At 40.5% G+C, this 22,903-nt stretch overlaps 1 protein-coding gene across 1 annotated transcript; it reads right to left on the reverse strand.

The window, feature by feature from the left end:
* Positions 1–181: 181 nt before the first annotated feature.
* Positions 182–22,450, reverse strand: farsb (phenylalanyl-tRNA synthetase subunit beta). Its single transcript, XM_040024876.1, has 18 exons — positions 22,321–22,450; positions 18,180–18,235; positions 17,862–18,016; positions 17,297–17,369; positions 17,059–17,174; positions 12,398–12,548; positions 12,205–12,313; positions 11,927–11,997; positions 11,778–11,839; positions 11,364–11,415; positions 11,200–11,261; positions 9,694–9,901; positions 9,497–9,577; positions 9,266–9,358; positions 8,642–8,759; positions 8,224–8,376; positions 1,505–1,652; positions 182–1,155 (listed from the first exon to the last, which is right to left on the reverse strand). The coding sequence occupies exons 1-18, from the start codon at positions 22,376–22,378 to the stop codon at positions 375–377; spliced, it is 2,547 nt and encodes an 848-aa protein (XP_039880810.1). The 5' UTR covers positions 22,379–22,450; the 3' UTR covers positions 182–374.
* Between the last annotated feature and the right edge of the window lie 453 nt (positions 22,451–22,903).

Here is a 22,903-nt window from a genome sequence, read left to right on the forward strand (position 1 = left end):
GTAGAGTTTAAAAGAATGTGAGAGCACCTGTCAGACTTCATGTACAGTGCAGATTGATGTCTGCATGACTTGTTTTCTTACAGGAGTCCACTGGCTTCACAAATTTCTTTCATTTGTTAGTAATGTATAAACAGGTGCAGATGACATGTGGAAAAAACAAAGATTCAGAGCACTCAAGTCACAAGTTTGAATGGCTTTAATTGTGTCTGAAGGCAAAACCCTTTTGGACTTGTATCAAAGGATAAAGAAATGAAGCACCTGAGCATTAGCCTCTTTAATACAGTGACGCTGGAATATTAACTGAACATTGCATTTATCACCCAGCTTACACCAAGTCCACAAAATCTCAGATGGCACTGTTCTGTCTCAGTGATTCAGATCTTATTGAAAGCAGCCACATCCACAGACTGAACATATTCCTCGAAGGCGGTGATGGCTTCCTCCAACATATCAGTGCCCACTTTATCGTCCTCCACCACACATCCTATCTGGAGCTTCTTGATGCCGTAACCCACTGGCACCAGTTTGGACTGCCCCCACAGCAGCCCGTCCATACTGACGCTGCGGACGCACTCCTCCAGCTTGGACATGTCCGTCTCGTCATCCCAGGGCTTGACGTCAAGCAGGATGGAGGACTTGGCAATGAGAGCTGGCTTCTTGGATTTCTTGGCGGCGTACTCGGCAAGACGCTGCTCCTTGATTCTGGCCACTTCTGCGCTCTCTGCCTCATCGTCCGACCCAAAAAGGTCGATGTCTTCCTCGTCGCTGGCATCATTTGGCGTGGCCGGGGGAGTAGCTGGGAGGACATACCGACTCTTGGCTGATGGAAGACGAGCTCTGTCTGTCTGGAAAGAGTTTATGTGGTTGTACCAGCGCCAGAGGTGGCAGAGCGTCGGTGAGGGAGGAGAGGGGATGGCGTCAAACACGATCATGTCAGCTTGGGATGCCACAAAGCCCTCGATGTAGCTTTTGTCAGCCAGAAAATCACTGAGAGCTTCGAGGCCCACTTGTGTGCTCACGTCACCAAACACAGTTTTTGTGGAAGTCAGGCGGGAGTGGGCGCTCTGCTGGGATTCATCTCGTGTGGGGAACCTGTGCTTGACGACTTCTTTCATGGGAACGTCGCGTGTGAGGGGAGTTTCAGCGGTGTGGCCACTGGAAGAACCAAGGCAACAGAGCAACAGGTAATGAGTCACTCAGTTTAATTACCATGCACTAACCCCAAGGCACAAATAGGCTAAATTAAGATCAGGCATGCATGCGCAAGCCCACACACAGACGCACAAACACATGCTACAAACACAGTGGAGTGTTGTTAATTTTTAATTATTCTGACTTCAGTAAAAACAGCCCTGTTACTCTTATATAAAACAATGTTTCCACACAGTTCCGCACAGTATTGTCTCCTGATTAACCAACTAAAACAATCATCGGCAGCACACCTCCGTAACATACACCAAACAAACAGCTATATATGGTTTTAGGTTTAGGAAGGTAAAATCACAGGAAGGGTTCGATGTCCATCTCCAGGGCGGAGCAGGGCATTGTCAGCTCGAAGCGATTGATCACATCTGGATGAAGCACTCCGAGACGCCCGACGTTCTTTCCACGGACGAAGATATCAGCACAGCGACCGGGGAAAAAGGTGGAATCTGAAAGGGGGAAAAAATAAATAAAGTTAACAGTTTGACCCCACTTCCTTCTTGTTAAAGCTATTTTAGAAGAAAACATTGCAACAGTTATCTTTTTCTTTTAGAAAAAGGCAGCTTAGCTTTCTCCTAATAAAAACCAACAGACTGATTCTAACAGTCAGACCACGTGTTCAATACAGACAATGGCCCTCTTTGCCATCATGAATATACATGTGTTCTTTAGTAATGGCCAACTTTGTTCATAATACAGTGTGAATGTTCATGACATTCGTGACACAGTAATTCTGAATTATAGCTGCTAAAGTAAAAAGAAGGAGAATTTCCACATAAGGAAGCTTTAAGAATAATGGTCAGAGTTTAGGCCAGAATGGCTACCTCGTCTCTTAAGATGTGACAATGGTTAAAAATGTGAGGCCTGGGTGGCAGCAATGAAGCAGGATTGTGTCCAATGACAAAAAAAAAAAACTTGGAAAAATGAAGCATATGGAGCATCTAATCTTTTAGCCCAAGACAACGAACCAGCTACAATTACTGAAACATCCTAAAGGGCAGGGGTGGCCAACTGATCTACCCAAGGGGCCACAACTGGGACTGTTGTGGAGGGCGGTACCAAGCAGCTTCTAAAGAAAGCTCATCAGTGTGGCCCTCCACCTAGTCCCAGTCTCTCACTGGTTTTACCCTTGGGTAAATTTTTTAAAGATGGTCAAACTTTTTCCTTTCTTCTGTCAGTTGTTGTTTTTTTGTTTGTCCCCCCACCTGTATTACTATCTAAACACCCAACTGAGATGATTTAGGTGTTTCTTGGATCCTGTTTGTGCCATAGTTGCAACATCTCCAAATGAGGCGTTTTGCCAGCTCCTTGGACATGCTTTGTGTCTCTCCTGCTTTACATTACAATGATCATGAGTCAAGTGCAGCATGTGGGCAACACTGTGCAGCTTTTCTTGTTCCTTGCTCATAATTTGTTCACCCACGTTCATTATCACTGGTTAGCTGATAAGAACAAAGCCAAAACCTCGAAAGGCTCTACTTCCTGTGCATCTTTTTTTTTTTTTTTTCCCTTGAGAAGAAAAAGAAAAAGAAAAAAAAAAAAAAACACTTCAAAAACTGAAAACAGCCCTCTGGACTGAGTATGAGCTTGACTCTTACCGTTTATTACTGATCAATGATAAAGCACAGAAAGGAACACCATTTATGTGAAAATGTCATGGGTCATTACTCTGAAACAACCACCACTGAAGGCCATTTGACCATAATTGGCTTAGTCTCCCTCAGACATGCGGAAAGTGTGTCAGCATCTGGACTAACCAAAAAAAAAAAAAAAAAAAGTCACTTTGCTCCAGATGGGAAGAAAAATTCGCCATCGACACAAATATGAAAACACTTTTGTTTGTGTGAGAGGCGTTTGCTCACTTTGTTAAAGAAAAAAAAGAAAAAAAGAAAAACAAAACTGACTGAAAGACGGACTTGTCAGGAGATAACAAGATACAGGGGTTGCTATGACTACAGCCCCACACACTCTCACACAGACACGGCATTCTCCCATCGTGCACCGCTTCTTCCCACGCTGCCTTGCTAATGGGTTCCAGAGCCCACCGCTTAGATCTTCCATCACTGCTGTGGACGAAGGCTTACGACAGAAATGCATGAGCTTTCAAACACGTGTTGGGCTGCTAGAGCAGAAAACGTCGAGCAGTTATTTCAGTGCCTGTTAAATTAGTGGAATGTGCTTGCGTCAGTTCACACGTCATCTTCTTGCACCGTGAACAGGATGCCATGGCAACTACATAAATAGCTCGGGTACATCTTAAATATCCAATCAGTCAATGAAAACCCTACACTTGAGCCCCGCCACTTTCCGCCCCCTCTCCTCCAACTTGCAGTGGAGCTTTCAGCGGAAGCTGCGGTTAGATCGGAGCATCAACAAGTCCAACTGGACAATTTATCACCATTATTTTGTTTAGAGAGAAGTTCTTAATCAATTTAATGAGCAGCAAACTGCAATGAATGCCTCACCGTGTGAGCAGGTGCACACCTGAAATTAGTACCAATATAACTTTCATCAAATGAATTTCAGTAATCACTTTTATGTTCTTTGAGGCTTTTCCCTGCTTTTAATTCCACATTTTAGGAGAACTTGTGAATGAGTTAAAAATCCACCAAATCTTATTCCAGGTCTTGCTTTTATAGCTTCAGCCGTCATTTCTGCTAATTATGATAAACCGTGTGTATTCCTGAGATATGATATAGTTCTACCCTTAAAATGAATTCAATCTAGGTAAGAGATTGCTTAGTTACAGCTGGGGATGGTCTACAGTTTTGTTATCACCATTAAAACTAATGTCAATAGCAGATGCATAATGTGTTTTGCTCATGCCAATCACAAATCTCTACACCACAGAGGGAAAAATATTAGGCTGTGTATGTATAGACAGAAGAGCCTGGTTTGTAAAATGTTGCACATTTACAACAGCTTACTTGGTTATTTTTAGTACTGCTCACTGTTTTCGCCCAAGTAATTTTGTATAATGTATTGCTTCATATAAAACAGACCTGATCACTTGTTTCTGTGTTGGAACACCGAGTTACGTCACCTAAATCTCAGGACCTTTGTAAGAGGTGTCATTACCACATATAAACAGGAATAATAACCAAAGGACAGATTGAAAATAAGTTATTTAGTGTCATTAAACTGAGCCTTCATCCTGTGAACAATTTAGAAAGCACACACACACAGACTGATCGCTCTAGGTGAAAAAGCGAACAAACATAGAAGACATGATACTAACAAATGGGCCGAGACCTCGCATTGGACACAGTTGTTAAGTGAAACGTGGGCATCTGTCATTTAAGTGTTTTCTGCTCTGCCTCTGTTCCCCTGACTCGTCATTTCATCTCCTTTCTGCACTGAGTGGTGGAAACACGACTGACATGTATTCCTGGGGAGCGATGCTGAGGGAGCAGCAGAGCTGCTGATGGACACATCCTGAGGACATGTGTCTGCATCAGGTGGGCTATGAGACTGGGTCACGACCTTGTAATGGGTTTAAGGACATGCTGACATGTGTGGGGCTAATGGTGCATAGAGACTAGAGGAAAAAACAAATGGAGAAGGTAGAGTGAGTGGGAGTGTGTGTTCCAGTATGTTGTGCATGAGAGCAAACTGTGAGGATGTCCATTTCAGCTCCTGTTTGAAGTATGTGTGTTACTTTATGCCTGTCAGATGGCCAGTCTAAGCACCCGTGGGTGGGTGCTGTATGTGCCAGTCTGTCTCGTTGCTCGGCACTGCAGTGGGTGACGTGACTCCTGTGCTCCTCTCCACACTGCAGCCTATGCACGCTCTCATACCTAGCTTCTTTCGTCTGCCCCCCCACCCCCAAGTTTTTATCTGTACCCTGTAGTTTCCCCCCCCATTGTTCCTCTCCCATGTCTGCCTTCAATCCTCCCCACTCCTCTCTCTGCACTCATCTCTCATTCACCGATACTTGAGCCCATTGATTTGCAGTCTGAATGGGCCAGTACAGGCAGATATCCTACAGCGTGACCTTGCAAAGCCCAAAGGAGAGGTGGGGCGGAAGTGGTGGGTGGAGAGGTAAATAGGTAGGAAAATATGGGTCTGGGGGTGGAAATGGAAAGAGGCGAGGAATCTAAAACTGAAATGAATGGATGAGAATCCCTCTGGGAAACTTGGGGCAGCTCAGATGCATACAGATTGGCCTGCAGTCGAACATTTTTGATTAACAATCTCATAGGAACAGAGCAACTGCATCAGAAACTGAGTCACACCTGCCATTCAAACTTAGCTTTACAGTAAATTTGACAAAGCTGGTCACGTGTCACCACATGTTAATATCAGCGGACTGTGAAGAAGAAAATGCATTCGCACTGTACAGTTTACTGCTTTCAAGTTCTCTGTGATTAAAAGAACCTTTCAGAATAAAAGGTCAGCAGAATTCTCAACAGGCTCCAAGTGCTGATGCAATATGACTAATTTCATTCACAGTGACTTAAGAAAGAATCCCTATGAAAATGTGCTCAGATGCATTTCATCATTAGAGTGAAGTGAAGTGGTGTTCTGGGTCCATGACCCCGAAAAACCAACGCTGAGGTGACACCTTTTATTTTTATTGAGCAAAGAGATGACAGGAACAGTTTAATGCCATATGTGTATGAATGTAAGAGAAAGAGGGTTAGACTGATTTATTAGGGTGATGGGATGTGATTGCTGGACTTGCAGGTAGACCAAGGAATGTAATATAACACGTGTTAAAAATCAGGGTGTCACAAAAACTGTCATTTAAGTGATGACGCGTTATGAGTTCCCACTAAAATGGTATCTGGTATTTTCCAGGTGTTAGAGACACTGGATGACACCAACAACACCAACATGTCAAATGTTGGCATCAAGTGTAGATGCATTGGCAGCACTGCAGCTTAAACATCCTGGTGGATTTGAGCCAGGTCTGGATGGTGTGCATTAGAATGATTTACATGCAGTCAACTTCAAAAGTGATATCCTTAACAAAGAATCGTTGTTGTTTTAATGTTTTAGTCACTATACCATTAATTATGAGGCACAGATTAAAAAGTGAAGCTGTGGTGTATTAGATCCATCTCTGCACACACAAGGAGAGAGATACTGAATCCTTGCCTGATGATTTCATTAGATTTTTTCCACATTTGATGCAACACACCTCCACCTCTGGGTGACTGCACAGGAGGCCAGGTGGAAGGCCACCTGTCTGCAAACAATTGCAAACAGTTACTCTCAGACAGTTTGGCAAAGGTTTACAGAGGAGCACCACCCATCTGCAGTGTTTCTATAATACAGACAATAGGGGACTCGACTCAACTGGTTCCACTCCTGTATAAAAGCAAGGCTGTCGATCATGATGTCATTTTGCCGTTACATTGTTGTCCTGTAACAACTACCTCATCATTGTGGATGGTTACTTTTACATATCTTAAACACATATTACACATGTAGAGTTAAACACACAAGGTAAAAGTAGGCTAATGAGATGCATTAGCCAACTTAACAGTTGTAGTTTCGCACAAAAACAGCAGGCCACTGGGCTTGTAAGACTTTGGATCTGGAGAAAACTAATTGTGAGGGTGACTTAATTCAGCAATTGACCCTTAATATTACCACATTGTTAAAATTTTACTGTTATCATTGGCTAAATGTGCTGTAGTGCTGCTCTTCACAATGTTAGCCAAGTCCTGCTCACTAAATAGTCTACTATCAATAACAGAGCTGAAATAACATAGGATTTCTAAACATAAAAATATCTGATGATTATCGGTCACTGTTCATATTTTCAGCTGTAGCAGAATGTTTAAGTGAGGAAGCTCTAAAATCCTTCCCACACATCTTTCAGATTTTTGGATGCAACTCACTCTGCAGCTTTCTAAAACAGACAATAAAACATAAGTCATAACCTCTTCTTACAGGAATTGGTGAGCAATCTGGAGGTGAGGAAGGAAGCGGGGGTTGACCTTCACTCCAGTTCTTTATGTCCCAAAATAAATACATTTTAAAAAAAGAAAAAGAAAATAGAAGCCGGTCAGTCTATTCCAGAAGAGACTGAAAATATAAGCTACTGTAGCAACTGTCCACGTTCAGTCCTACCCAGACCAGAGGGGAAACCCGGTCATGCTCTCCATTAACTTTTTATTGAGCGAAGGTGGCTACTTGACAATTCTGTGTGCTAGCAAAAGAAAAAAAAAGTGTGTGGTCAGTTTTACACACACACAAAGACCTGTTCTTCCTGCTCAGGCACTACAGCATGAAGAATGGGGAAAATAAAGGATCCTAACCCTGTCTGATGACATGTGTAGCAACCATGTTGTCAATGATAACTCAAAGATCTAAATGTTAGTTTTGGGCCACGACTTCCAAGTAATCAGATGGTGTGCTCAAAAATGCAACACCATACAACATAAGATAAAAACAGAGAGACACTACAATGTGCTGAAGTTACAGCATAACTTCTGATTTATTACTCCGTGGTTATCCGTCTATGATTGCAACTCCTGACGAGTTTTTTGATTTAAAGAGCCCAAGCAACTACCGATTATTCACAATCCATAACTCTAACTTTAAAAAAAGCCATCAATCCATTTTCATATCCATGCCAATCACTACATCACCCCTATACCTTGTGTATACATACACAAGCTCCTGTATATCCTTCCTGTGGAGTTACCCTCACCACTGATGATGCAAGCCAGTGTGGAATTGAACCAGAACTGTGTAGCTCACTGCGATGAGAAATGTTCCCTCACAATAAAGCATGTACATGCTGCTCTCATAGCAAACACAACAATGCAGTTGCTGCTAGTCAAAGACTGGATTTACATAATGTCAACAAAACCTGCCTTTTATCATCACGAGGTGGATTAATTCATTCAACAGCTTGTACAGAAACAAAAGATCACGTGGTTTGAAATCTGTGGCTGGGATTTTCTCTGCCTTCTACAAATCCAGTCTTTAGTTATTTACCAACAAAGCTAGGCAGTACATACATTCCTATAGGCCCACACCCCCCTTCATCTCCACGCTTCTTACCATCTGCAGTCTGGATGTGGTAGCCTTCTCCTCGGGCTGGCTTCACCTCCAACAGCTGCATGGTTCGGTCCAGTAGGCCGTGGATGACCTCAAAACCCGGACTCTTGTTGTAGTAAACAGCACAGAAACGTCGGCTGTTTCTCGCCCCAACATCTGGGTGGAAGGATGAGAGACATAAGTAACAGTTTCTACAATAAAGCTAATACACACAATTCAGTATGCCACATTTTAGGGTTTTTTTAACCCTTTATATTTATTAAAACATTCATCGACCCTTCTTTAAGTAAATCTATCAACTTCAACTACGATTCCACTTGATCTAATTTGTAATGTTTAAGAAAGTTTTCATCTTTCCAAAACTGTACAACTCTACATGTAATAAATTTGTCTCCATCACTTCAGATTTGTTGACGCCTACCTTTGGTCTCATCCTTTAGCACCACGTCTGATATCTCAAACAGTTTAAGGGGAAGTGGCATCTTCCTGTTGGCTGCTATGGTTTTCAACAGACCTGGCAGCAAGGTGGTGCGCGCCACCTGGTGGGGAAAAAAAAAAACGGGTCAAGCTGGAAACAGGCCTGCAGTTCCTTATGGAGGAAGAGGGCGCCCTCTTATGGAACAATCACAGTACAACATTGTGCTTCTGATTAGTTCTCAACTTCTCAAAATCATCCCAGCATTAAACGTCTTTACCTTCTTCATTTTAAACTTAAGGAGATACATTTTAAAATGCACCTATAAACATTATTTGGAGTTGAAACATTTGTACAGATCATTACACAGACAGTGAAATGAACACCTGCAGATGACATGCTGAACATTTACGAATTTCACTGCAGCCTGTTGTTTGCAGTTTACTGTACAGTGTAAATATCCAATCACATAATAATCTAAAAAGACCAATTAATGCTCAAAAAAAAAAAAAAAAAAAATCTACTCTTTAAGTTACTTTGAGGATAAAAATGTGACTCTCTCTTGTCTTTTTTAAAGGCCCAAAACACTTCACCATTTCATTTTTGTCTCTCTGTTTGACTGTATATTACCTGGAACTCAGCAGTCTTGGGGTTGGAGATATGAACTGCCCTCATCTCCGAGATCTTCTTCCCAAGCTTTTCTGCAATATCTTCTTGAGAACACTAAAGAAAGAGAAGATGAAAAAATTTGAGGATTTTTTTTTTTTAAAGAGAGACAAAAAAAAAAAAAAAAAAACACCCTGAACAAAAAAAAAAAAAAAAAACCAAACCAAGACAAAAGTTATATGATTTTTTTTTTACCAGGGCAAAGTTGAGGGCCTCTGTAAATCCAGCGGCTGCCAGGTCTTGCCTCAGCAGCTCTGTCAGTTTATTAAGTGGGAACTGTGAACAAATACATAAGAATGCACATGCTTGATTAGACACACTTGATTGTTTAATTAACTCAGCATTTGCTTACAGTAATGCACCATGTATAGAAAACAAGCAAAGTCAGCTACCTGGTTGGCTACAGTGTAGGTGCGTGGGGTGGTGCGGGTAATGTTGTTGAAACCGTAGGCAATGGCGGCGTCCTCCATGATATCGCAGGCGTGGATGATGTCCGAGCGAGTGGGTGGGATCTCGACCTCAATCTCATCACCGACGCCGGTAGCCTGGGAGAGCAGGCACATCCTGGTCAGCAGGTGAGCAATTTTCTCTGTCGATTCACTGTCAGGAGAGGGGGGGAAAAAAAGTGAGCCTTTTCATGTTACTGAACGTCCGCTGACACCAAGCATGAAATGCTTTAGTACCAAGACTCAAATGCAGAGTGTGAGTATCATTTTAAGAACATATACTAATAAACTGATCTGAAACTTTTCAATGGAAAGTAAAAACGTGGCTACAGACAGTTCCCACTGGTCCCAACATGGATTTATAGTCTGACAGAGTGGAAAAAATCTGTTCATCAATAGTTAAACATATGTTTGAAATTTGGTACGATGTGATAAATCACTGATAAGATCTTTGAACTCAGCCCCACAAGAGTTAACCAACTTATCATACCAGGAAAGGGAGATGCTACATTTGAGCTTTGGTCATGAAAATTTTCCAAATCGGTCTCCTTCAAACACTGATCTTAGCATCTTCTGAGGCATTAAACTACTTTAAAATTCAAATCAAACTTATCCTGAGTAAAAAAAACAAAACACACTGAACATACAGCTCAGACTAACACACTGTACTTGGTTAATGTGAACATATGTAAATCTGCCAAGTTAAACCATTGTAATAAATGCACACCAGACATATTTACTAAATGGACAGGGGCTACAGGAACACCGCCTCACTGTATTAAACATTTTAGCGATCAGAGTGACATGTCTGACAATTTTTATTAAATCTATTAAACCTAAAAATTACAGTATTTAAACTTGGGAAAGTTGCTCAAAGATGAGTTACCTAAAACTGACCAATCAGCAGCTATTGTTCAGTTTTAGGTAACTCTGCTCTCCATATATCAGTTAAAAATATACAGTGCTGTGAAAAAGCGTTTGCATCAACACATCTGGTAGTAATCAGGCCTCGGTGTGACTACTGAAATTGAACTAAACTTTTGTGATTCAACAAGGTAGGTTTGGGAAGCTTTTTTCTCTTACTTAAGGAAATCATCACTTTAAAAACTGTTTCACATTTTCTCAGATTATCGTTGTTTAATATTAAGATTTATCTGACAATATGAAACATGCAAGTGTGAAAAGAAATCAGAAAGAATTTTAAAGAGGGGTTTCTTTCTGTTTATCTGTACCGGCCTATATTGGCCGTAAAGGTCGAGAACTGAATGTAAATTCAGATTATCATTGTTTCACGTAAATTTTTGTTAATCTGAAACATGTAAGCGTGATATTTATTTTGATTATTATTAGTTTTAAAAAAGGCTTTTTTTTCTTTTTTTAAAAAGCATTTTATCCATGCGTTTCATATGCATCTCAAACTCTGATAATTACACTTATACATAAATGACTTACTTGATGCCAACTTTCTGGTTAATGAATTTACCAGACAGCTTCTCCTTCCTGTAAGCCAGCTCCTAAAAGTGTAAACCAAAAATCAAGAGACAAGAATTAAGAGCCATTCCAAGAAATTAGTGTCACATGTGTCACATTTCGGATAACTGTGGGTGATACAGTACTGGGTATATGCAGGTCTTGCCATCTGGGTACACCACTTCAGCCTCCTCTACCCTGAGGGAGAAAGAAGAAAACATCACACTAATTGTAATATTCAATGAAGTCAAAGCCGGGCTGAATTTAACAACACAGACAGACAAGAAGTCGGTGAAATAAAGTACAGCTTGTAGACGGGCTTTTAAAATGATATCCAGTAAACTGTGACAGCTGTTGGCAAACAGCTGCTGTCACATCACACAGCAGAGCATGGTAAAAAGTGAAAATATGACTCACTGCTAATGTAAACCTCTACAACACTATACTACACAGTCAACAACATGTCCACTTCAATCCTGAACAAGCATAAGTGACCTGACATCCCATTTACTGTCTGCCTGCAAACAGCAAAGCCAGCATTTCAGGAAGACGTGACATACGTGAAAGGCTGAGCACAATACTCGCTGAACATGGTCACCATCATGTCCAACACAGTCTTCGCCTGTAGGAAACGTGATCAAGTTAAAGTCAGTTTCTCATGACAGTGGTGATAAGTGACAGATTTATTGTTTTCTTCTCTCAACTGTACCTTGGTCTGGTCTGTCGCTGTGCACTCAATGAAGACATTTTTAGTCTTCAGGGAGATTTTTGAATGGTCCCCTGAAACAAACGGCACTTCATTTTACTGGAAACATTTTAAGAAGCGTTACTACTTTCCTAATTTAATCTTCTCTAACTATAGACCCTGAGCATTTCTGAACTAAATATATTAATTGTATACTGTGTAATCTAATCTAACACAAATTTTTCAATAAAAAAAAAAGAAAAGAAAAGAAAATGAAAGCAGAACGAAGTCACAGCGCTCACCGTTGATAATAGGAGGCATAGACAGAACAACGCCGTTGCTGTCGTAGATGACGGGGTACACAGGTTTCTCTTCAATAATGTGAAGATAATGCCTCAAGTGGCTATCGGTCTGTAGGAATCAGCAGAACATCAGTGAGTTAGCCAAAACTACAAACTGCCTGTGTGACCCACAATGAGTCATTCACCTGCTCACCTTATAGAGGCTCATGAGCTGGGTGGCCGTGTACTCTTTGGTCTGATTGAGGGGCTTGAAGGAGATGTCTCCTGGACGTTTGGCTGTGTACGTGAAAGGACCAGAGATGGTGTCCAGGTCATGGGTCCCAATCGCCACCAGGCTCCTCTTTCTGCACAAACATACCAATCCGATATTACGTATCGGTCCGATACAAACCTAAATTACTGGATCGGATATTGGAGAGAAATTAAAAATGTAATCCAATCTATTAAATATCATAAAAGCATCTCACAAAACTTGCGACATGGTGTAACCCAGCTCATGACCTTAGCATGTCGGAGAAGTATGCGTCACGTGATCGAGCGGCTGTGTTGTGCGAGAGCCGTTGGCTGTCTGGTGGAGCATTTGGAGCCTCGCTATGTGCTTCCAAACCAGCATTTCATCTCTGAGAAAGCTATCCCAGAGAAGTAAAGCAAGTGTGTAAGTTCATCTCTGAATGTTTGTAAAGCATTCTCACGTTAAGCTTAACAACCGATATATAGAGCGACTGCCTCTTCTTCCCTCTCCTGTTGCTACTTGAAATCACGAAACTGATCAGTGATCGGCTGACTGGCCCTTCTGTCTCTCTTGTTGGTTTATCGCCCACTTTGGGCCAGAAAGTGGAAACGAGCGGATAAACAACAGCAGCACATTTAAGCTTGATAAGCTGTTGTTAGAATTTATTTAATATTACTTTCTGCATCAGGATCCTTTTTTACATAGCTGAGTGCAGGTAACTGTGCAGGGGCGGGTCTAGCAAAAAATTTGTTAGGGGGGCCAGGTAAGGCATTAACAGAGACAGGGGGGCACAAAGAAATACTTTTCTTTCTTATTCTCATTTAAAATGTCTAGTTTTTAATAAATCATTATCTGAATCTTACAACCAAAGTTTTCATCTGATGTAAACTGCAAGTCCATTATTGTATATAGTAACTATTAAGTCTAATAGTTAGTAGGTTATAGTACTTTTTCCTTTAGGAAGGTACCATTTGTGCAGTCTGCAATTCTGTTGAAGAAAGATGTTGAATCTATTTAATTATTGTAGAAAAATAATTGATTTCTGTGCTTTTTTTTTTTTTTTTTTTTTTTTTACATGTGCATTAAATTAAAGTCGATTACGTCGATTAAGCATCATGAGTCAGAGGGTGGGCGGTGGTTCCCTATGTTTTTTTTGCTGGGAGTTGGCAACCCTATTAGTTAGGGGAAATATTAAACAACCTAAGTACTCTTTAAAATAGGGAGGAATAGTGAGGATGGTGTAGGTTTAAGTTTATTAGATTGATCAGTGTTGCTGAACTATGAAATATTTTGTGTGCAGTGTATTTTTTGCATACAGGTATAACAGAATAGCTTTAATGTTTTGCTTTTAATACTTGAGTATGAACTTCTACAAAATGCAGCAAAATATCTTTAAAAAAACAGTTTTATTGATGATAAAATACACAATCGGATTCATATCGGTATCGGCAGATATCCAAATTTATGATATTGGTATCGGATATAAAAAAGTGATATTGTGCCATCTCTAGTATTAAACAACAACAAATGGCCCCGAGACAACAATTTCCTTTGTTTCAATAACTACTAGACAGTAGAGTTCCACAGCCCAGGACAAGATAGGATATTAAAAAACTAGTATTAAATTGATACCTGAGCTGAATTGGTATTTATGTAACATTTATTAATTTATTAACACTACCAATGTTTTCAAATGTTCTGATTGTGAAAGGACTTTGCTCTCATTTGCAATCAAAAGCTGATGTGATGTGAAGTGTAACACATGGTTAGGAATACATGTTAAAAAGAAAAAAAAAAAAAGAAAAAAAAAACCCTAGGCATCAAAGGAGCCTCTATTTTCATCTCCAACAAAAAGGCTGAAAATCAGTTGGGTGGATGCCCATGCGGCGTGTTCGAGACAACCAGGCCTGGATGAGTTAGATCAGTGTTTCCCTACCACTGTGCCACTGTGATAATCTTCCACGGCACACAGGTGTGCCATGAGAAATGATCAGGTGTGCCGTGGAAGATTATCTGGTTCAACCTGATTAGTATTCCAAGCGATCAGTGAGTAACAGGCAGAACAATTACATTCTCTTCCACTAGAGGGCAGTATAACTACTCTGCTCTAATTAAATGGGTTGAAGAAAGTACATAATAGTCATGCTGTGAGTGAGACAACGCAGCACGTAATAGCAATAGATAAATATTTGAAAAGAAAAAGTAGTCAATCTAACCTGGGTCCTGGAGAAAATCCCGACCCAGATGAAGGCCCTAGCATGAAGTAGTGGTTAGAAGGGGTCAAGTGTTTCCTGGACTTCAGGAAGACCAGGAAACACTTGACCCCTGTTTCAATCCAGGGGGTCAGTGTTGACATTGTGGAGGACTATAAATACCTTGGAGTTCACATTGACAATAAACTGGACTGGGCTACAAACACCACAGCACTTTACAGAAAGGGCCAGAGTCGTCTCTATTTTTTGAGGACACCGAGGTCCTTCAACATCTGCCAGAAAATGCTCAGGATTTTCTATGAGTCTGTTGTGGCCAGTGCGATCCTCTGTGCTGTTGCATGCTGGGGGAGCAGGCTGAGGGTCGCAGATGCCAACAGACTCGATAAACTGATTCGTAAGGCCAGTAATGTTGTGGGGATGGAGCTGGACTCCCTCAAGGTGGTGTCGGAGAGGCGGATGTTGTCCAAGATAAAGACAATGTTCAATAACACCTCCCACCCACTCCATGACATGCTGGTCAGTCACAGGAGCACGTTCAGTGAGAGACTGAGATTACAGAGAAGCACCACTGAACGACACAGGAAATCATTCCTGCCTGTGACCATCTCCCTGTACAACTCACCCACTTAACACACTGTTTACTGCAACAGCTACACCCTTCTTGCACATGTTCTTCCTTTTTCAGCTATTTATTAATAAGTGACTTTTATGTGTGTGTATATATATATATATATATATATATATATATATCGTGCTATTCTTAGTTAGTGTATTGTCTGTCTTTGTTAATGTTTGTTTATAATAAAGCACTGTAATGAAAAATAATTTCCCCTAGGCATCAATAAAGTATTCTGATTCAGAAGAAAGCAAAAATGGTATATTGGGGACAAACTGAGCCAATTCCAGTATACCTGGTGCGCGGAGAAAAGTTATCAATATGCTTTTTGTGACATTTTTGTTTCGTGGTGTGCCGTGTGATTTTTCTAATGTGATATATGTGCCGTGACTCGGTAAACACTCAGATTCTGTTTGTGTGTGTGTCTGCGTATTTAAGCATGCTTGCAAATAACTGTGTGTGTCTCTAAGCCTTCATAGGAGCATGTGGTGGCTGCAATGAAGAAAACAGAGCATATCAGTATTCTACGAAATGTTTTCTGTTATGATGGTATAGATGTTAATAATGTGAATAACTAACTCAGCCACAGGTCAGTGGCTCAGTTTTACTGTTTTTCCTGAAATGCAAAAAAACCTAAACCCTAGTTTATTTTTAAAGGTTAATACAATCTTATTATTACAATATGGTATTCATATTTTAGATTAATCTACATCTGCAAAATAAAATGTCACAAAAGCCTTTAAATAAATGTAGTCTTGCACCCTGTAGGCTCATTCCTGCTTGCTGCAGGTGTCACTGTGACAGCCCTCAGTGAGCTGCTCGATTAAAACATGGTATCAGGCAAGGTTAACAGCTCTGCATATTTTATTTGAACTTCTGTAGCTTTCTGCTAAAACAAATTGCAACGAAATGGGAGCAGCTACAAAATTAGTTTTACTTCATGTTGGAGATTGGTAATCAGGTGGTTTGATGAATGATTCCTGCCAACTTTTTCACAGTAAAGGGGTTTAATAGTGGTTACTGTAATAAATCTATTTGAGCTCACCATCTCATTAACAGCACCGCCTTTTCACTCTTTCCTGTATGTGTACAGAAAAGCTCCACGTTAAATTATGACAGCAAATTTGTCACTGTTGTTGTTGTGTTATCGGTCTTTTTCTTGAAAAGTGGGGGCTCCCTGGGCTTAATGTTGTCACACTTTTTATTGACACGCTTGCTCCTAGATGTTTTTGCTCAAGGTGCCGTTTCACTGGCAAATGTATGTGGACCACTTGCCATGAAGGCTACAGAACGCCACAGCACTGTTTTGTAAATAAAGCATCAAAGTAAAAAAAATAGCATCCAGGATTTTTTGTCATATCTAGTTACTTGATGAATCATCAAGTAACTTTTACACAAAATAAGAAGTAGTATCAATAAAAAGTAAACAATTAAGTTCTTACGAAATTCATCCTTAGGCATGTGCAAAATCAATCTTAGGCAACGTAGGCCCTGATGATTTTTGGCTCTGCAGTGAGTTTCATGAGAGTAAAACTATCATCACAAAACACAAGTGTTGTTCTGCAAGATTTATTACTGGGTCTAATCAAAAACATTCTTAGTACTTTTAAATAAGTATATTATGTCTTTAGTTACCTATCTAGGTGACTTAGGACAGTAACAAGTGTCAGAGGTAATGGCAGCATCATGTTGGTCTTTTCATTGTAAATAAAGCTGCAGCTAGCCATTTAGACTCAAATTTTTAAAGGAAACACATTCATGTTATATATAGTAGGTGGTTGGTGTGCTCTCACCTGCAAATGTTCTGATGTAGTTTCTCCTGCAGCTCAATGAAACTGTCATAGCGCTCCTGTGTGAAAGTGATGTTCCTCAAGACTGCTGCCACAGCGTGGGGTCGCACTGCTTCCGTCTGAGGGGAGTGAAGCGCCGCAAACATAGGGTCAACAGGCAAATCGCACTGATACTTGTTCTAGGTTACAAACTATTTTTTTTCTTGTTAAACATTTTACAATTGTGAACATCTCCACACACCTCCTTAGTGATGATCAGCTTCTGAGGCTCCCCACTGAGTGGGCTAACACGTTTGTATCGGGGCACCTCCAACCTAAAACAAAAACACAATCTCTGCGGTTAGAGGGAAGAACAGTTTTAACTCTCAGTGATGCCGCAGTGTTCGTTTGACTTTGGGACCTGAAGCGGACAGAGTTTTGGACCTAGATTACTCTGCGAGGCTCCTGACTACAGTAGCTGTAATGCTCCAACAATCCATCTGACAATCCATCAAGCACTTCGTAGCTTACACAAGTCGTACTAAAACATTTTTTTACAGATTTATGAGCGCCATGTACCACATAAAATTGGTTCAAGGTTAGAAAGCACAACCAGAATTCATACATAAGGCGCACCGGATTATAAGGCGCACTGTTGATTTTTGAGAAAATTAAAGGATTATAAGTGCGCCTTATGGTGCGGAAAATACGGCACACAAAACAAAAAAAACAAAGTGCTGGTCAATCACGGCAACAAAACTTGATATATAAATAAATCTCTTATCATTTATTTCAGGTTAAGCCTGTTAAAAATTGCAGAAACGCACTTATTCTTGAAGACCTGCAGTCCACGAACCAGTCCTTCCAGACATAGCAGATCATAGCGGTTAGCTGGTACATCGATCTTATACAGGATCACATCAGATGCTCCTGAGGCCTTAGTGTCACCCTGCTCTCTGCTGATTATCTCTTTCTCAGAGGTCTGTAAAGCAGATGGGGAAGAGGAACTTCAGCATGCCAGAATTCAGACACAAATGTAGACAAATCAAAGAACTGTACTTACATCTCTGCAATAACAGAGCATTACTGCATTACTTTATTAACCACAAATAGCGAGCTGTTCGTATTTGATGTCATGTACTTACAATTTCATCCAGCTCCAGCCCAAACTCAAAGCAAAGCTCGTCAAACTCCTCATCAGCTAAAACAAAAGGCAGACAGACATCAGAAGATATTTACTGGCACATGTCACAGCAGCCTGCTCACATTTAACCCTCTGGGCTCTATGCTGGCCATTTGTGTACACTTCACTTTCTTCAATTTTTCACTATTTTTTTAATTTTCCAACTTCAGCTCCTTAATTATATCAATAATATACACTACACATGCAGTTATTCCTGTTGGCTCTATGGTGGCCACTTTTGGCCAACTGAAACCCATTTTTTAATTCCTTGTTACTGACTAAATCGTGTAATTTAGGTAAAATTCCTTTCATTCTAAGCTCAACACATGAAAATTGTAGCTTTCAATGTTTTTTACTAAATTACGTGATTTACCCATTTTTAGTCAAACGAGCAATTTAATGTAATATTCTTAGTTTCCAATAGGGGCATGAGCTGAAGTGAATTTATGTTGATGCAGGCTATGGAGCCTGCATCAACAGCAAACTTAACACACAGCAAACTTAACTTTGAAGCAAATGCTAAAAGCACCTTTACTCTTGTACTTTTCATTTAAAAAATATACCATACCCAAAATATTAACTCTCAAAATAACAACAACAACAATAATAACAATAATAATAATAATCACAAGACATTTTGGAGAGTTCACAGCTAAAGCTGCACCAGAAAAAAACAACACCAAACACTGTTTGTAAATCTGTCCTTAAGTTTATGCAGGTGCAGTCAGTGCTACTGCTATAAGTAAGCCTAACAGCAAGAAGGGCATCACTGCTTCAAGCAGTGTCTATACGATCTGGTCAGAGAGCAAGGACAGCAAGGAGTCTTCTGCCCTTGAAGAAAAGACATCTACCCAAGATGAAGATACTTCTCTCCAGAAGATGAGGAGACAATCTCCAAATAGGCTGAGCGCATGATGACGAGTTCTAGCCAGTGCCCGACTCCTGTTCTTCAGGGGGATCGGGTTATGTGGGGGGCTCTTTGCAGACACATGTTGGATGACAAGACTGGAAGTGCCCAAGAAGTGAAAAAGGGAAAGGGGTCCAGATTCCAACTGACAGAGGAGCTCCAAGGACAAAATGACAACATCTTTACTTCGTTCATCCAGGCAAAGGAACTCCACAGATTAAAAACTGGCTCTGGCTCAGGGGAACCAACCCAGAGCTACCTCCCCAGCTCCTACACTTGCAACAGAGGAAGATTTTGTTGTCTGTCTTTGCCTTCACCTTACCATGGCGGTATCCTACATGGCCAAGTAAGGGAGGAATGTGCTTCTTTTGAGCACAACACACGGGGAATAAGCAGTCAGTGATGGGGAAAAGAGGAATTCTAGAAGCAAGAAGCAATGCTGGACTACAATAGGCACAAATACAGTATGGATGACCTAGACAGGATGTTGGGACCTCGAGCTGTTGAAGGAAAACTAGCTGCTGGCTCTTTTCTACAATCTCCTAGATGTCTTGGAATACAATGCCTTTGTTGCGTGGAAACCACTTCACAGGAGTGGTAGTCTACTAAAACCTACAAATGAAGAGTGATCCTGGAAAAGCTGGGGCACTGCTGGTGACTTGAACAATTGCAAGATGGCCTTCTCCCCGATGCTCATCAGTTGCTTCTGCCATTTGTCCCAAGATACCATAGTCTGAACCAGAGTGTGACCCCACCAACAAAATGAGAAGTGCAACAGGTGCACCTGCAAGATTAGAACAGCAACCACTTGCTCCAGCTGTGGAAAGTGTGCCTACAAAGACTTCTATACTGTGATTAGCACTAGGGCTGTGTGATATGATGAAATATATCAATTGACGCAATGAAAATATCTATTGTTTCAAATTATACGCTATTGTTTGTTTCGTGGTGTTGAAAAATACAAACACAAGTTTATGGCAATATTTTTTCATCTTCATCTAACTTCCTGCTAACTTCGAACTCCGTTAAATTTAATAAATTCTGTTTTCATGGATGCCTGGATGTTAAACTTAATTGTTTCACCTGGTAAAGCAGCAACGGTGATCATTTTATCAAAGTTGAAAGAATGTTTAACGGCATCACTGAAAGTTAAAAACTCTTAGTGATGCCGAAGTGTTCGTTTGACTTTGGGACCTGAAGCAGACCGAGTTATGGACCCAGATTATTCCGCGAGGGTCCTGACCACAGTAGCTGTAATGCTCCAACAATCCATCAAGCAGTGCGCCTTCGTAGCTTACACAAGTCGTACTAAAACATTTTTTGACAGATTTATGAGCACTGTGTACCACATAAAATCAGTGCAAGGTTAGTAAGCACAACCAGAATTCATACATAAGGCACACCGGATTATAAGGCGCACTGTTGATTTTTGAGAAAATTAAAGGATTTTAAGTGTGCCTTATAGTATGGAAAATACGATAAGTTACTGAAAAGGTGCTTATGCTTAAAGTGCTTTGGCACTCTTTGGCAATAACGTAGATAATGTTAAAACTTAATCATCCTCTCAGCCTCCTCTGATGACCTGTTTGCTGCTGCCTGCCGCTGAAAGGCAGCGGGGAGAGGGGATACTTGAGCAGTGCATTTATCACGGCATATAATGGTTTTTCTGGATACACTGTGCTTTTTCAGCATTTCAATTTGAAATGTATTAGCACCAGTCACAAATGCAGTATTGCCGGCCATGGTCTTTCCACACTCACGACAGTAAATGCAGTGCATCATGTTGTCAGCTTTACTGTATCTTAGCCACGGAAACTGGTCAAGCCAATCTCTCTTTGAAATACTTTGTATACACTTTCCCCCTTTTACTTTCAGTGGGCTCTGGCTCGGAGTCGATCGTATGAGGCTCATTATCTGATGCTGTCTCCGGACCAATGTTAGACATAACCTGAGAGGTTGATGGCTCCGTGTCAGAGCACTAGCTATGAATTTCAGATGGCTCAGGCCTTAACGAAAAAGTAATCAAACGTTCTTTTCATCTTTTCTCATTATCCACAGCTACGTCCACTTCTGTCAGGCCTAGGCTACTCACTAGAGGTGGGTATTGTCACTGATTAAACACAGCGAAGATTTTCCTGGCCTGGCTTTTTATAGCAGACAACTGCCTTAAAAATATTCTGCAGCAGATCAAAAACTGAAGAAAACCATTAATCAACATATGAACATTACCCGATGCTGCTGAAGTGAAGCACAGCAAAGTTAGATGTTTTATTTGAGACACAGCCAAGCATTTTTCAATTTGGCATAATTTTAAAAAGTTTTAATTTCTTCGGTATTAAACAGCAGAAATTATGCTTTCTTGTCGGAGGTCATTTTTGGAAACAAAAAACAGCGGCCGACAGCACTGTACATGACTTGTGTGTAATAAGCGAATAATAAACAAATAAAGCGAATAATGCAGAAAACAGATTTGAGATACTGGTCATGAAGTACACTGAGAGAGAGCTGTGCAGGAAGTGTGATTTTATCGTGGTGGAAGCAAAACAGCGAAAGTAAGAGGGAATTCATGACAATGTTTATCTAATCGATTACATGTCCCAGACTCCATTAACAATACAAGAAAATCAAGCAGCACTGCAAATATATGAAATGGTCATTTTTGATGTTGTCCTCCAACAAGTGCATTGTACAAACGAACGTAATGACCATTTTATATTTATAAAAAAAGATGATAAAACTGATGTTAAAGACTTTATGCAGTAAAAATAGCAACAAAACATAAAAATAATAAAAACTGCAGACTTAATCTGTTGGTGGACACTTTTGGCAACGAATAAGCTGACAGGATAGTGATCCTGAACAAATGACAGGAGGAAGCGGAGGAAATGATGCAATCACGCTGTCAGTCAACAGGCAGAAATGAACTAGTACTATTTCCTTATCGCAAAAAATACATAAGTTAACAAATAAACCAAAATAAACTCGCCATCAAATAAGTGGTACTTTCTTTAATAATTAGAAATGAAGGCAGTTAAAATTAGCTCTACAGTTCAGGAGCAGCTGCTACATAGCTAACAATCAGACAGCGAGTTCACAACGTACTGACCTAACTCTGTCGTTTAGAAGCAAAAATAAAAAAAGAGAAAACAGACGAGCAGATTAAAGGTTACCGGAAAATACAGTAAATATGACTTACTGTAACTTCTACCCAAAGCTTTGAATAGAAGATCCCGTTTAACTCCGACAGTCGGCATGTTCGCAGATAATCGTCACCAGCTATGTGGAGGAAAAGGACCCTCACTAGCCGGTTGTAGTTGTCTGCAGAGGTGCCTGAGTGATTATTCTTTTTTTTTACTCTCACAAAACTTTATTTAGAACTTAACATGAGCCGTTATGTTCATTCTTAATATAAGGAAAACGTTTAGATATATATTTGTTCAATTTTTGCAATGCAGCATGTGAGCTCCGGGACACAGACCTACAAAAAGGTTAAGCTATTTATTTACAGCTTTTTAGCTATTTAATTTTACTTCAAACAATCGGTGACACATCGTTGCGTGCTGGAGAAATCATCATCATCATCATAACTAGAGAATGCGTTCCCTGAAGAAAATGCAGTGCGAAAGCTGATACGCGAATATTTTTTAGCTGAAATCCTGTAATTGCTAAAATATTTGGGAAACTTGTTAAATTTAACTGAAATACACCGAATCATTCACCTGAAAGCTGAAGTTCACAAAGAAAAGAAGGTTCAAGGTTGGAAAGTAGCTGAACATCTT

Source organism: Simochromis diagramma, unplaced genomic scaffold (assembly GCF_900408965.1).
Source record: "Simochromis diagramma unplaced genomic scaffold, fSimDia1.1 OVJJ01000348.1, whole genome shotgun sequence".
Lineage (NCBI taxonomy): Eukaryota > Metazoa > Chordata > Actinopteri > Cichliformes > Cichlidae > Simochromis > Simochromis diagramma.

Bases quoted from the DNA above. Each gene is read 5' to 3' on its own strand.
- farsb (XM_040024876.1), bottom strand. From the start codon at position 22,378: ATGCCGACTGTCGGAGTTAAACGGGATCTTCTATTCAAAGCTTTGGGT. The intron at 9,578-9,693 runs GTAGCTGACTTT...ATTTGTTCACAG, and splicing joins CCTACACTGTAGCCAACCAG to TTCCCACTTAATAAACTGAC. The intron at 8,377-8,641 runs GTAGGCGTCAAC...CCTTCCACCCAG, and splicing joins GCTAAAGGATGAGACCAAAG to ATGTTGGGGCGAGAAACAGC.